At 40.7% G+C, this 13,501-nt stretch overlaps 1 protein-coding gene and 1 long non-coding RNA gene across 2 annotated transcripts in view; one reads left to right on the forward strand and one right to left on the reverse strand.

Moving 5' to 3' along the window:
• Positions 1 to 13,501, forward strand: part of ak5 (adenylate kinase 5) — a 104,922-nt gene that overhangs the window by 54,912 nt on the left and 36,509 nt on the right. Inside the window, exons 8-9 of the mRNA XM_026149065.2 lie at positions 1,959 to 2,032; positions 12,646 to 12,691. Of these exons, the coding sequence (XP_026004850.1) occupies positions 1,959 to 2,032; positions 12,646 to 12,691 (120 nt within the window). The remainder of the gene's footprint in view (positions 1 to 1,958; positions 2,033 to 12,645; positions 12,692 to 13,501) is intronic.
• On the reverse strand, positions 1,625 to 9,536 carry LOC145421691 (uncharacterized). The gene is made up of 3 exons (XR_013903045.1): positions 9,419 to 9,536; positions 8,900 to 9,307; positions 1,625 to 2,016 (listed from the first exon to the last, which is right to left on the reverse strand). It is a non-coding gene; the product is annotated as an uncharacterized LOC145421691 (long non-coding RNA).

A 13,501-nucleotide genomic window follows, 5' to 3' on the forward strand; every position in this document is an offset into this window, starting at 1 on the left:
CTGTACAAGGACAATGCACTGATACAGACATCTGCTAATCATGCTAAATACCATACAAATAAACAGAAACACAGCCTTCTTTGAACTTGTTACGTTCCCCTGAGGGGTCTAGGCGGGGAGGGGGAAGTAACAAAAGTGACCGGGTCAGAAAAAGGAGTCAGGGAGGCAAAACAGTTAAATAAAACAGTTTTATTGAAGTAATTCAACTAAAAGAGACGGACAAGCCGTTATCACCATAAAAGAAACAAACAAAACTCAGGCGTCGGTCAGTAAGGCAAAAAGTCAAAAGGAAAGCGCAGCTCACTAGCTGGAAACACCACAAGACACTCAGCTCACTAGCTGGACCCACACAAAATGGCACTCTGGCCCAGAGCTCACCCTGCTCTGGGCTTAAATACCCTTAATTGCTGATGGGAGTCAGCTGTACAGGAGGGAAAGGTGGCATCTCAGGCAGGGGAGGTAGTGGGACACGCCCACACAGGCACCCTCAGGAGTAAGAGAGAGGCTAGGGCCGTAACACCCCCTCCCATAAATGCAAACCCATGGTTTGTCAAATCACAATAACCAAAAGTGAGTCCATAGCCGTGTCAGGACGAAATGCAGGCTTTCCACCTACCAAACCGCGTAGCAACGGTTAGGCATTGCCCGCGGAAGCTGCCAACCCCATCTCAATGGGTTCAAAATACTTACTGAGGGTGGCCGCAGACCCTCAAAACAATGTCTCATGTGATAGCCAGGGCTTTTTTGAGCCATCACATGTGGAGAACACAGCAGGCAGTCAGAAGACCTTACTGCAACAGTTTTCAGACGATTGCTCAGGTCACGGGTACAGGCATGTTTGTTAGTCAGGGGTGCAGGTCTGAGTGGTGGTGTTATACATGATCTGTCCACCTGCAGGTCATTTTGAGGAACTGGGACATTGTCAACCAGCAGCAGCTCAGGGTTAGGTGACCTCTCACACTGACTACATGACACGATTGAGCAATTATGCTCCAAGTGTAGCCTTTTACTAGGCCTGGCAACCTTGTCGGTTTGAGAACCACGACTAACTTTTCTCAAAGCAGGCCCTTTATATTATTTAAGTCACTGAATCAATTTACAGAGGTGAGGCTAAGCAGACACCTTCCTCTGTGTGCAAATGCGTCAAACCTGGCATGACCCTAAATCTCAGCCTTAACAAAATCCAAACGCATGGAAGCATTTATTGATAAAGTTTTGCATTTTAATGTGCGAGTATATAGGAACTGATTCACTTTTGAAGACAGGCCTGAATCATAATTCGAGGATCTTCAGTTTCTGGCACTTTTCCATTGGTTTTACTTTTCAGCTTTTGATGTCAGCTCTTGTGTGCACACCAGTATTGGATGTGGGTTGTACAGTGAAGCTTCTGTAGATCTGGCTTGTTCCTGCACATAGGATGCTTTTATAGGAAAAACTTCTAGGAAGTTTGAAATTGCATAAATGCCCATCTTAGGGAAGATGCTGGTGTTACGTGGCGCTTCCTCTGATGGTGGGGTTTTTTTTCCTGTTGAAAACTTAAAATTGCACAGAAATAGCAGTGAAAGGTAGTAGATAGAGCAAAAATGATGATGCAAATTAGACCTCGTTTATACAAAGATTAATATTTAATTTCTTTTTTTTTGCCAGGTTTATGATATTTAAGGTTTCCCAGTAAAATCTTGCATCAAATGGTTTTCATGTAGCAAAGTGAGTAAAGTACATTAGACTGTATTCCCTCCTGATGATGCCAATAGTGGAGGGAATTTGCTGAGCATCAAGACTCTGATTAATAATTTTAAACCTAAAAGTAATGAAAATAATATAAAATAAAAAATACATTTTACATGGAGATATGTTAATCACTGTTTGGCTCAGCCTCAAAATCTAATGCACAGTGACATAAATAACAAGAAACCAAATGACGTTTTTAAGATTGTTGTGGATTTTTCTGTCTGCAGGTCCCAGTGAGCTGGATCTCAGTCTTCTTGGTGAAACAAGCAGTCTGGCAGATGTTGCCTGCAAGGATGATGAGGTAAGATCGCAACAATGAAAACTATCTGTTTGACTTTTTTTCTGGTGGGATTTAAAAGCTTCAACAATAACTACGTTTTCTGCTCCACTGGGTTTTGCAGAAGTTTAAAAAAAAACAACTTTTCACATGAATAATATAAAATATGTAAAATACTAAATTACAGAATCAAATTGAATCAAATTACATTTTCAGAAATGGCAAACAGTAAACCCATCATCTGAAACGCTGAATGACTGAGCGCTGAAAAAGCCTCAAGATGGTGAATATTGTTGTGTAATGCTTGGCTGCCATTCAGACGAGCTTCATTCCTCCACACTCTCCTGCAGTCAGTAAAGTGTAACCCTGACCTCCATCTCATTTCCCGCCTCCAAATGTCTGGAAACAAATTGCCTGTCTCTCTCGGTCGGTTCGCCTTTCTTTGACTTCATTCTTCCAACTTTTTTTTCCCTTTGAAGTGTTTATGAAGGTTGTTTATTGTTGTGTAAGTTTTCCAACCAGGCAGAGTTTTCTGGGTATAGACACTCTCTCAGCAGCACACCTCTTCACGTTTATTCAGTCCATTGAATTCACACTTGGGAGCTGCTCCTGACTGACTCCATTTCTTGTTGGCTGCTCAGCTGTGTTGGATTTGGGAGTATTTTTCTCAGCAGTAATTCACTCATAGTGGGATGAAAGGCTTTTTCAGTCTCCCCCCTCCCTCTCTTCTTCTCCTGTTTAATAAGATACACCTTTACGTTTTTCTTCAGGAGCATCAGTAAAGTTGGTGTAAAGATTCATCAGCAGGGGGATTTAAATCCTGGGGTTGCTTGAACAGGAACAAAGTATTTTTAAATGGAAAGCACCACCTACAGCTTTTACTTTTGTTACTTGTTACTATTGGCTACACCACCTTTCAGTTTCACCTAACGAGAACAGTAACTTTTTGACCACATTTGTGTTACATATTTGCCTCCTGCTCTATTGACTTTACTTCATTTCATGTTGATAGCTCTTTAATTTCCCTCAGAGTGAAAGCTGAAGCCAAAATAAAATTGAGTTGTTGCTGTTTTTTTCGGTTTGTCACACTGTCATCATTCTCTTTTGTAATGCGCTGCTACTTTTCTCAAGTTCTACATCTCTTATTGGTACTTCTGCTCTACACATCTAGCAATCACCCAAATACAAATGTGCACTCCACCGATGTTGTTCATTCGACTGGATACCCAAACAACATCGCTGTAATCTAACAAAGCTTGACAGGATCTTTCAGGATGAATGGGGCAAAGTGCCTGAATCCAGACAGGCTTGTGGAGATTTCACCTAGCCCACAGTCCTGATGGATCAGCTGATACAGCTGATAATCTCAGTGCTGGCCCAAATCGCTTGATGGCCCAGTTTATACCCTTCTAAACATCCAATTGCGAAATATATTGAGTGCAATATTTAAGTCACTTTAGCTGTTTAAGTTGCTCCTGTTCCTACTATCAGCTTTGCATAGAAGCAACTCAGCTCAACTCAACTATCTGCTTTAAGCTGATAGGAATGCAATAGTAACTCAAATAATCAGCTATTACAACCATATGCAGAAGAGCATCGTTGACGCAGATAGGCTACAAGAGCAGAAGACCACACTGGTCTCATGAGTCTCGATTTCTACTCTGACATTTAGAAGGTAAGATCAGAATATGGTACAAACATCCATCTAAGTTGGTGGCAGTGGTGTAAGCGTGTCAGGGATAATTTTTTTGGCACACCTTGGATCCCTTAGTATCAGCTGACCATTGTTTAAATGCCAAAGCCTACCTGAGTATTGTTTTTGATTGGTGAGTGTTTATGATGGGAGAACACTTTATGTCAACTATAATGGTCTTGGCTGAAATGAAAGAAACAACAAATTGTAAGGGGGTACAAGGGACGAAACACTCAAAGCCAAGAATAAGCAAAGAAAATGGTGCATCCCTAAGAAACATCAAACACTGGAGCTACAAAAAGGGCTGGTGTCTAAGAGACATCCATTTATCAGCTTTCTGAGATGGACCTAGTACATTGTCCTAAAGTTCTTCTCAGCCAGACACACAGTGTCTATACAGTTAAAATTATTGATATCCTTATTATCAGCCTCATAAACAGAATTACTCTCACAGCTGGTTCTCTGAGACCTGAGAGCCAGAATACTGCTGAGTGTCTCCAGAGCTTCATGGCCAGCTGCGATTTCCTAATAAAACAATCTTTGTCGTGACGGACAAAAGCGAACTTCATGTGAGGATGGTCGATAATTATTGACTGATGTCACGTAGTCGCTTCGAGACCAATGATAAAGTCCGCTCAGTGAGGGAACCGTAAAACGGACATTGCTGCCGGCTCACTGAAGTCAGTGATTCTCCCATTTAACCCTTCCTGTGTGGAGCGGTGACACAGTTCTGCCTCTGCAGTCGAAAGGCACCGTGCCACCTTGTCAACCCATATTTGTGCCCCCAAATATGAAAAGGAGAAAGACTTTGTTAGAGTGTGGACGAAGGAAGGTTGCAGACGAGGGAGACATCGAGACAGAGTGGCTATTTTTGGTCTCTGGTGTCAAATGTCTTGGACGCTTCCTCCAATTATTTCTGACTATCTCTAATTTATTCATGATGGAGGGACACCTACTGTACAGGTATATTTTCTAAGGTACTAATTTTTGGTTTGAGGTTCTTAATCCCTCTTGGTTACTGGCACATCTAAATAATCTAAATATTATTTCTATCATTTTTAGGAGAAATAACAACAGAAAAACAAAAAGCAAACAGCAAAATGAGAAGGGAAGAAGGGGTTATAGTGGGACATCTTTGTGCTTCATCACAGTAACCTTTGTATTAGATGTGTCTCTGTAGACTACTAGCCATGGTTGTGCTTTGAGTGATATGGATTAGTAGTTACCCTGGTAAACAGTAATAAGTAATGCTATACTTTTAATTACATCGTAATTAAAAGTACGTAATGCAACTTATTAAATGTGATTACTTTTATATCAAACTATTTAAACTGGTGAAAAATGCAGAGAAATCCTCTAACTGCTGTGAATGTTTCCTTTTGTCATATTCTGCTGTGTGAATGGTCGATTAATTTGACCAGATACAAAGGCAGGATGCACAAGACAGGCATGAAACTCAAAGCAAGCCTTTAATCCTGTTAATCCAGAAAATAAACAAAAATGCATCTGCTCACATGAATCGGAGGAGAATGCAAGTATTTCAGAAAAGAATTTCCTTTCAGGGGATTTTTAGAAATGTAGTCAGTGACATTAAATGGGTACTGTCCAGAAAAAGAACATTTTTTGATCGTAACATGTTAGAAAATCTGCTTTGAAAAGTTTGAAGCTTACAGCCGACGTAGTCAGCTTGGAGGAAACAGTTACAGTTTCAAGAGCCAAAAAATGAAAACACAAAACATTTCAACTTACTCAGCAGCCTTAACCACAAAGTCTCCACTGTTCATCTGCATATTTGCTATGTTGCAAACACAGCTATCTCCAGGTTAGAGATGTCTTGACAGACTTTCATATTTAGCAATCTATTATAGTTTTAGCTGATAAAGGCCAAAAACATTTAAAAGAATAGACTTGACATGCACAAATATGGAATATCGTGTACTGAAGCAACATGGTTCATTATACAGTAGGACCCGCTTTTTAAATTGGTAACCTCTTGCAGACGTGTGCATCGTTACAACGATCAAAACTTTTCAGCTTGTTGCAAATGAGAAAAGTTTGACAAGAGCACTACTAATTTAAAAAGAGCATTGGATGTTTTTTTCACCTCAGTTGTTAATTACACAACAAAAGTAACAAGAACACTTCTAACATGATCTAACGGAGCTCGATCCCTGCAGGGAACTAGAGGAGATTACTGCGGTGACTGTTGGTTTCTTTAAAGGTGAAATGTGTGTAATGGCGTCTTTTGCTTTCATCATTATTATGCGCAGGACAATCATTCCTCAGTCGATGTGATCGTATCTGTTAATCAACATGACAGTTCAGTATTGTGGTCCTGTGGTTTGAAAAGCTGAGATGACAGCCACAGTTTAATTAGATTATACAGATGACTCATGAAGAGAGTCTCATGTGAGGGAATTGGTTTTAGAAATGAAGATGGATGGAGAGGCATCCTCCGCTGCTGCTAACAAAGTCATCATCCTGTTTCGTCTGAGGGATTTTGAGCCCCACTGGTGGGGTCGCATCTAGACGTGATGATGTCAGCCCGGATGCCACTTTGGAAGCGGCAGAGCAGGCTGTACTGGGTCAATAAACATCGGCGGTAAACTCCAGCTTCCAGTCAGGAGTTTCCGGTGTTCTCCTCAACACAGCGGTTTGCTGCGGAGGCAACATTAAGAATGGGGATGGTATGTGAATAGATAGGCCGTTAAGAGAGCAGGCACCATGGTGGGCATGGAATTTGCACAAATTTGCAATAAACCGTTGTCCATCACAGGCAACAACCAGCATCCCCAGCACGGTGTATCATTAACAGACTGCAGCTGCTGTCCTGCACCACTGAGATACTGAGGAGATCTTTTGTCCTCTGGACCACATAGCCCACATCACAGAAGGGGAAAGGAGACAGAGACAATGACTTGTTGCCATGACTCTCTACAAACCAGCACCAAGTCTCTTGATGCTGGTTGCAGTAGCAATTTTTTCTTAATCTGGTTTTGTGTAAAATCTTATGACAGTTTCTATATAGATATTGCTCCATAGAGGAACATTTCTCTATCTGTATGATCTATATCTATCCAGATGATGATCTATATGATTGCTTCTTGTATTATTTGTCTGTATGGTAGCAACCCTTCAGACTACCTGCACCTTAACTTACCTCACCTAGTAAGCATTGCACACATCCTCTAACAGGGACAGGTCTTGTTAGTGATAAACTTAGACCGTCACTTCAATATTGTAGTTTCTCACTTTTTTGTTTGGTTTCATCCATCTACCTACCTACGTATCTATCCATCTATCAGCATGTCTGTCTGCCATCATGTAAAAAAAGAGTACCCCATAATTCAGTTGCTTGTTGCTCCACCTTTAGTATCATTAACTCAAAGTAATCATTTCCTGTGTAACTATCAGTTTCTCACATGGTTGTGGAAGAGTGTTGACCCACTCTTCTTTACAATGTTGCTTCAGTTTGTTGAGGTTTGAGAGCATTTATTTATGCACAGCTCTCTTAAGGTCCTGCTTCACCATTTCAGTTAACTGGACCATTGCAAAACCTTATTTTTGCTGTGCTTGGAATCATTGTCCTGTTGCACTTTCCCTAAACTTTAGCCAGGCTTTATCTGTCAGACAGATGGCTCAGAATGCTCTGACTCTAGAATACTTTGGTATACAGAAGAGTTCATGGTGGACTCAGTGACTCCAAGGTGCACAAAATAAGCCCAAATCATCATCCCTTCACGACCTTGCTGGACAGTTAGTATTACGTATTTGCTGTTATGCTTTGTTTAGTTATCTTCACAAATAGAATGTTCCATCCGGAGGGCATTGTTCCAGAGGTCTTGTGGTTTGTTTGGTGGTTTGTACAAAGTTTGTGCAACTTTGTGAACCTAAGCCATGCTTCCATGTTCATTTTACTAAAGAGAGGCCTTCTCCTTGAAACTCTTCCAAACAAGCCATAATTGTTCAGTTTTTTTTTTCCAAAGTATTCTCGAGCATTGCACAGTCTGACCAAACTGCTTTCACAGAGCTGCTCACACAGGCTGGTAATTTGGCTAGCAGCACCCAGTTGCTTCTTATACTCTTCTTATACCCTGTGGAATCAGCAATGCTGTACTGTGAAAACTTTATTACATGACTGTATCTATTCATTTCTTAACTTTCCACGTGTGGCATCAATAGATCAAAATATAAATTTGTCCCCAACTTTGTTTCATGACCAAATCTCGTGACCAGCCTCTGCTGTACTTTGTCATGACATAAAGTAGATAACGATATAAATCACAAAAATGTAACATTTTCTGTAAATTCTGTGAATCTCGGGCAGCTCGACTTGCGGGAAGTCTTTCCAGCTGGAGTCGAGTGTTTTAACCGATGCATGAAACGAGACATTTTTAGACATAAGTTGTAAGGGCCGCCGTTTTCTTTGTGAGTATTTATTACACGGCGTGCTGCGGGGAAAAGCCTATTCTAACGTTTGAGTCTAAGGTTTATTTTTTGAAAAGTCTCAACAGGATCTTGAGCTTTATTGTGAAAGGTTTGTGTGGAACATAAACAAGCGGACACGCGATGCTGTTACCGTCGTTGTTGCTAACGACAATGCATAAAAACAGGCGCTTGTCCGTCTGTAGTGTGGTTACATTAAATATAAGAGAAAGAGAGAACTTTAAGAAATTAATATAGCCACTACAGTGACCATCAAAACGATGAAAAAATATTGCCGTAAACAGTTTATTTTGCGACACCACGAAACAAACGATAGCGTAAAATGAAACGATAGACGTTTTTATGTCGTTATCCAATCTATATCGTTATATGAACAGCCCTAGCATAAAGTATAATTTACAGACATATTTTATATACAAATAATAAAAGGTTGTTGCTGAGGGACACCATGAATTTTCCATACGTCCCACACTCAGATGGATGTTTTATATTAGTTTTTGCCTCATTTATAGGGATCTAAGAAAAAGCCGGATGCCTTTCCAACATCGGTTGACAGTTATATTTGGTAGTGCACAGTGAAGATTCTCATAGAGCTGCTCATACAGACACAAGCTTTAGGTTTTGAGATGTTTGTGTAGGAGTATGTGTTTGTGACATCTAGCAATAACATACAGTCTTCACATCATGAGAATTTAAAAAAAATGTTGTCTTGTTGTTGTTGGTGGATTTTACAGCGGCTCGTGTGTGGTTACCTGCATGTTTCATCTCCATCACGTGGACTCAATGCTCGCTGTGCATGTGTTTCTCTCTGAGTCATCAGACCAGTTGGTGTACCCACATGCCAAGCTGGCTTGTCGTTGGCACCCAGCACTCCCCCACACTGACGGCATTTATTTAACAGGAACAGTGCTCTCCTTCACTTTACGTCACATCTCTGCTCTTCTCCAATTTCAGCTTCACATTGACCTCGCCGCAAAAAGCCAAACGTATAAATCATAACCAGGCGACAGAGCAATGTGAAGTCAAGAACCAGTAATAGATGGAAACATAAAGAGAAGTCATCCTTCCTTTAGTCAACAGTCTGCAGTTGATGTTTAGCTGCTTTCTGATGTGTTTCCTGGCAGGCAGCCCGATCTCTCTACGACTCTCCGCACTGCAAACTGCTCCATAAAACACAAGAACAACTCATCTTACTTTACTTCTCTAAGAATTGAACAATACAGTATGTTTCACATGAAATCCAGGTAACAACTGAGACTTTAGCAGTTCACCTTAGGGCAGGGCTGCCCAATCCCGGTCCTCGAGAGCTACTATCCTGCAGCTTTTAGATGCATCCCTACTCCAACACAGCTGAATCAAATGGTTTGATTACCTCTTCAGCATGCCATCATGTTTGGCAAAGGCCTGATAACAAGCCATTCATTTTTGTAACATTTTTGACTAAGGATCTGTGATACACCTGTTAGACAAGTTATTTGCTGGCTAACAGAGAGTTCACACAGTATTTAGGTTCACTTTCAATGTTTTTCTCTCAAATGTGAGGTTGGAGGCTCAGTTTTCTCACATGCCTTTTGGTGGGAACTGAAGAAAAGTATGGAGGTGATTAAGCATATAATGTATTGTTTAGACTAGAGACAATTGTCTTTTTTTTAAAAATGTGTTGAGTCAAGACTTGAATAGGTTCTACTGCCAACAAAACACTAGTGAGGAGCTCATGTTTGTTTTTTTCTTTACACTCCTACAAGCAGGTGCTTGACTGACTTACAGTTTTCTGTGTCCTTTTGAAATTATTCATTTGAATTTCTTCATCTCAACCTGTAGTAATTGCTGATACTATTTAATGAACTAATGAACATTTATTTAAATAGCACTTTTCGCATACATAAAAGTCACAAAGGGCTGAACAACAGTTACAACACAATATCAAAAGTGACCCATGTTAAAACAGAGTAAAAATAATTAAAAACATAGATTAAAAAAAAAAAAAAAAGAATGCAAGCAGAAGGAAAAGGGTTTTTTTAAGACTCCAAAGACTCAGCTGATCTGAGCTGGAATGGTAGACTGATCTGGAGCCTTAGTGCTAGGCTCTTCCTTAGCTTTAGTCTTATACAAGGGATAACCAAAAGACCTTAGACAGTGAGCAACAGTGCATTTCACAAGAAGCTGAGATAAGTAGTCCGGAGCATGTCCATTTACTGCTCTGCATGATGCAAGTGTGAGAATTTAAAAATGAATTCCAAAATCAACTGGGAGCCAATGTAAAGAGAATAAAATCAGTCTTATGCAAGCTTGCTTGCTGAAGTGTGTAGGAGTCTGGCACCAGCATTTTGTATCGCTTAGAAGTGTGACAGAGATGATTTGTCTAAGCCAGTATAAAAGGCATTACAATAACTCAGGTGTAATCATACTAACGCATGAGCATTTTTCTCTAGTTCAGAGGAGAAGACTACAGCTCACAACTGAAAATGGCCTCAGTTTTGTCACAGTTTAAAACAAGGCAATTATTGGAGAGCCAATCACTAATCCGGGATGAACAATCAGGGTGGACAGTCAATCCAGCTGGTGGGACATGACCAGCTGAATGTCATCAGCATGGAAATGATAAGAAATGCCAGAAAAAGACTGAATGATGAAAGAGAACAACAGGGGACCCAGGAATGAACCTTGTGGAACCCAAAGGTTAAACAAGCAGTGTAGCAGGAGAAGTTTCTCACCCTAGAAGAAGAAGTCCTTTCAGATAAATAGGAGGAAAATCAGTCTAGTGCTGATCCAGCCAAAACTTTTAGCCTATTAAGTAAAATATTGTTGTCAACGGTATCAAAGGCCGCACTGAGGTCAAGCAAAATGAGCACAGAACAATTCCCTGCATCAGATCCCATTACAAGATGATCACAGAGACTGAAAAGAGCAGTTTCAGTGGAGTGTCAGCCCCTCAAACAGTCCTAAAATAATGAATAATGACCTCAGTGTATCTCCATTCCTTATACTTTCAAATTAATGTCTAAAAGGGTCCCTGCTCTTATACCAGAAGTATCACACCTGCGATACTGTCACCTGTGTTCGAGTATTCATTTTATTCATTTTTCTCATCACCTATTCAGGTCTTAATGTTCCTGTCTGCTTCTGCCTTCATCGGACTGTTAAATCATAAGAATTAAACACATTATAATGGTAGCACTTGAGTAATTAGTAGGTAATGCATGCCAGAGTGATCCAGATGGCTGAAGCTGAGGAGCATAGTAATGAAAAGGAAAATCTGCACAAATGACACTTGGGATTTTTTTTATTTTAGTTTATTATTTTTAACAGGCTGAAGCAGTTTGCATCCACTTAAAGTGACAAAGTTTTCTAGCCAGCTTTAGAGCTCAATTTGCCGTGAGGTCGTTGCTCTGCCATCACAGTTTACTGAGAGACATTTCCTCAAGGCTAGCACCATGTGATTGCTCTGTAGGGACACTCAGCCCAATCTCTTTTTCAAATACATACTTTATCTCTTCTAGAAGATGGTTTACAGTCTGTCTGAGCTACAGTGTTGCAAATCAAATATGTTTATACCCAATCTGAACAGCCAATACAACATCCTGGGTACCTGTTTAAAATAGGGGAAAACAGTCTATACTTTCAGGCAGCATCTCTATGTTGTTGCTCATGAACAGCGCCAATAGTTGTACAACAAAAAAAAAAAAGGAAAGCACAAACCTTGAGACCTCGCTCTCCCTCACAGTGCTTTCAATCATGCCACAAAATTGCTGTTAACATCAGGTTGTCAGTTTCAGGAAGTTGCTGAACAGTCAAACACAGACACCCCTAATAGGACATCAGAAATATGTCGAGGTAGGAGTGATTTCCAGAATCACCATCTGACAAGCAGTTCACACAAAGAAGAAGAAGAAGCCTTTTTCTGTGTTCTTTTGTCGAATGCTGTGGGCATGACCAGCGGTATATGGACAACCTGTGTTTTTGGCCTTGCTTCTACAGGATTCAATCTTTCAGCATGACAAACCTGGAGCTATTAACAAGTTGTTTTTGAGCATGATGTCTGGCCTTCACGCAGCCCTCACCTCAGCCTAACCCATTACCTTTGAGGTGAACTACCAGAGAAACTTTGGCAGCCAATATCGCACCAATTCTCCTGCGGTTGATCGAAAGTAACCTTGTGCAGGCAGGGCCGAAAACCTGAAACCAGAAGTCTGGATGATTGTAGTAGCTTGTTTAATGCTATCCAAGTCTCACAGCTGTGGAAATTCACTATCCTCTTTCAAATGTGCTTATTAAAACTCATTATTTGATGGAATTTTCTAAACTACTTCTCACCTTCTTAGATTGTTTTTGAAAGTAGCTATTACTATTAATTATGGGTGTATCTGTTTATAAACAAATACACTGGGGCATATGTGGAAAGCATGTGGAGCTGCACAAACACAGTATTTGAAACATATTTTGGAAAAATATGAACATAAATAAAACCTAAAGACCTTTATTTCTCACTTTCTTCCAGGTTGAAGAGGAGGAAGAAATCGGATACGCCGAAGGAAACACAGAAAGTGAGTTGAGGAAATAACTGCTATTTGATTTTCAGTTTAAAAAGGAGCAAAGTAACACTCTTCCTACTTTTCCACCATAGTCCCTTTTGCCTGCAGTCGACTCAGTCTAGCATTTCATCACAAAATGTTTCATCTCAGTAAATGCCAAGTGTCATGTAACCATTTTTCACCACAATGAACCGCTCCCTGCAGCCGTGTATGTGTGTGTGTGTGTGTGTGTGTGTGTGTGTGTGTATGTGTGTGTGTGTGTGTGTGTGTGTCAGCACTGTTCTGCATCAACAGTATTGATTGTGTAATACGAGGGGAGGCTCATCTGTTGATTCACTGTCGCCACTTAGACCTGATGTTTATCTCATTATCCAACAGTACAAACTGTTTTCATTATTATGTTACTGGTATGATTCTTGCTACCAACCCAGCCATGGGGAAACCGTGTGCCAGTGTACTCATGATAAATGAGGAGGGTTGCGTCAGGATGGGAATCTTTGCCAAATCAAGCATGCAGCTCATCAGGAATGTGACTTCTGTAACGGATCATTCGGGCACTGGGTTAAGGACGACCACCCCCTGTGCTGTTTTCAAACAGGGTGGAACTGCTGGCCAAAGGCAAAGGGGGGGGGCTTTTCAGATACAGCAAGAGGAAAGGACAGGAAGGAATAAGAGGAGGTTGAGAATAGGAACTTTATATTTAGTGACTGATGTAGTACATGGAGACTTGCAGAGGGTTAGTGACAGAAAAAGATGCTAGGGGCAGGATGGAGGCAGATGTGCCTGTGCCAAATGAAAGAAGAAGATTTTTGCTACCACTTG

The sequence above is a fragment of the Astatotilapia calliptera genome, chromosome 18 (assembly GCF_964374335.1).
Source record: "Astatotilapia calliptera chromosome 18, fAstCal68.1, whole genome shotgun sequence".
Taxonomy (NCBI): Eukaryota; Metazoa; Chordata; class Actinopteri; order Cichliformes; family Cichlidae; genus Astatotilapia; species Astatotilapia calliptera.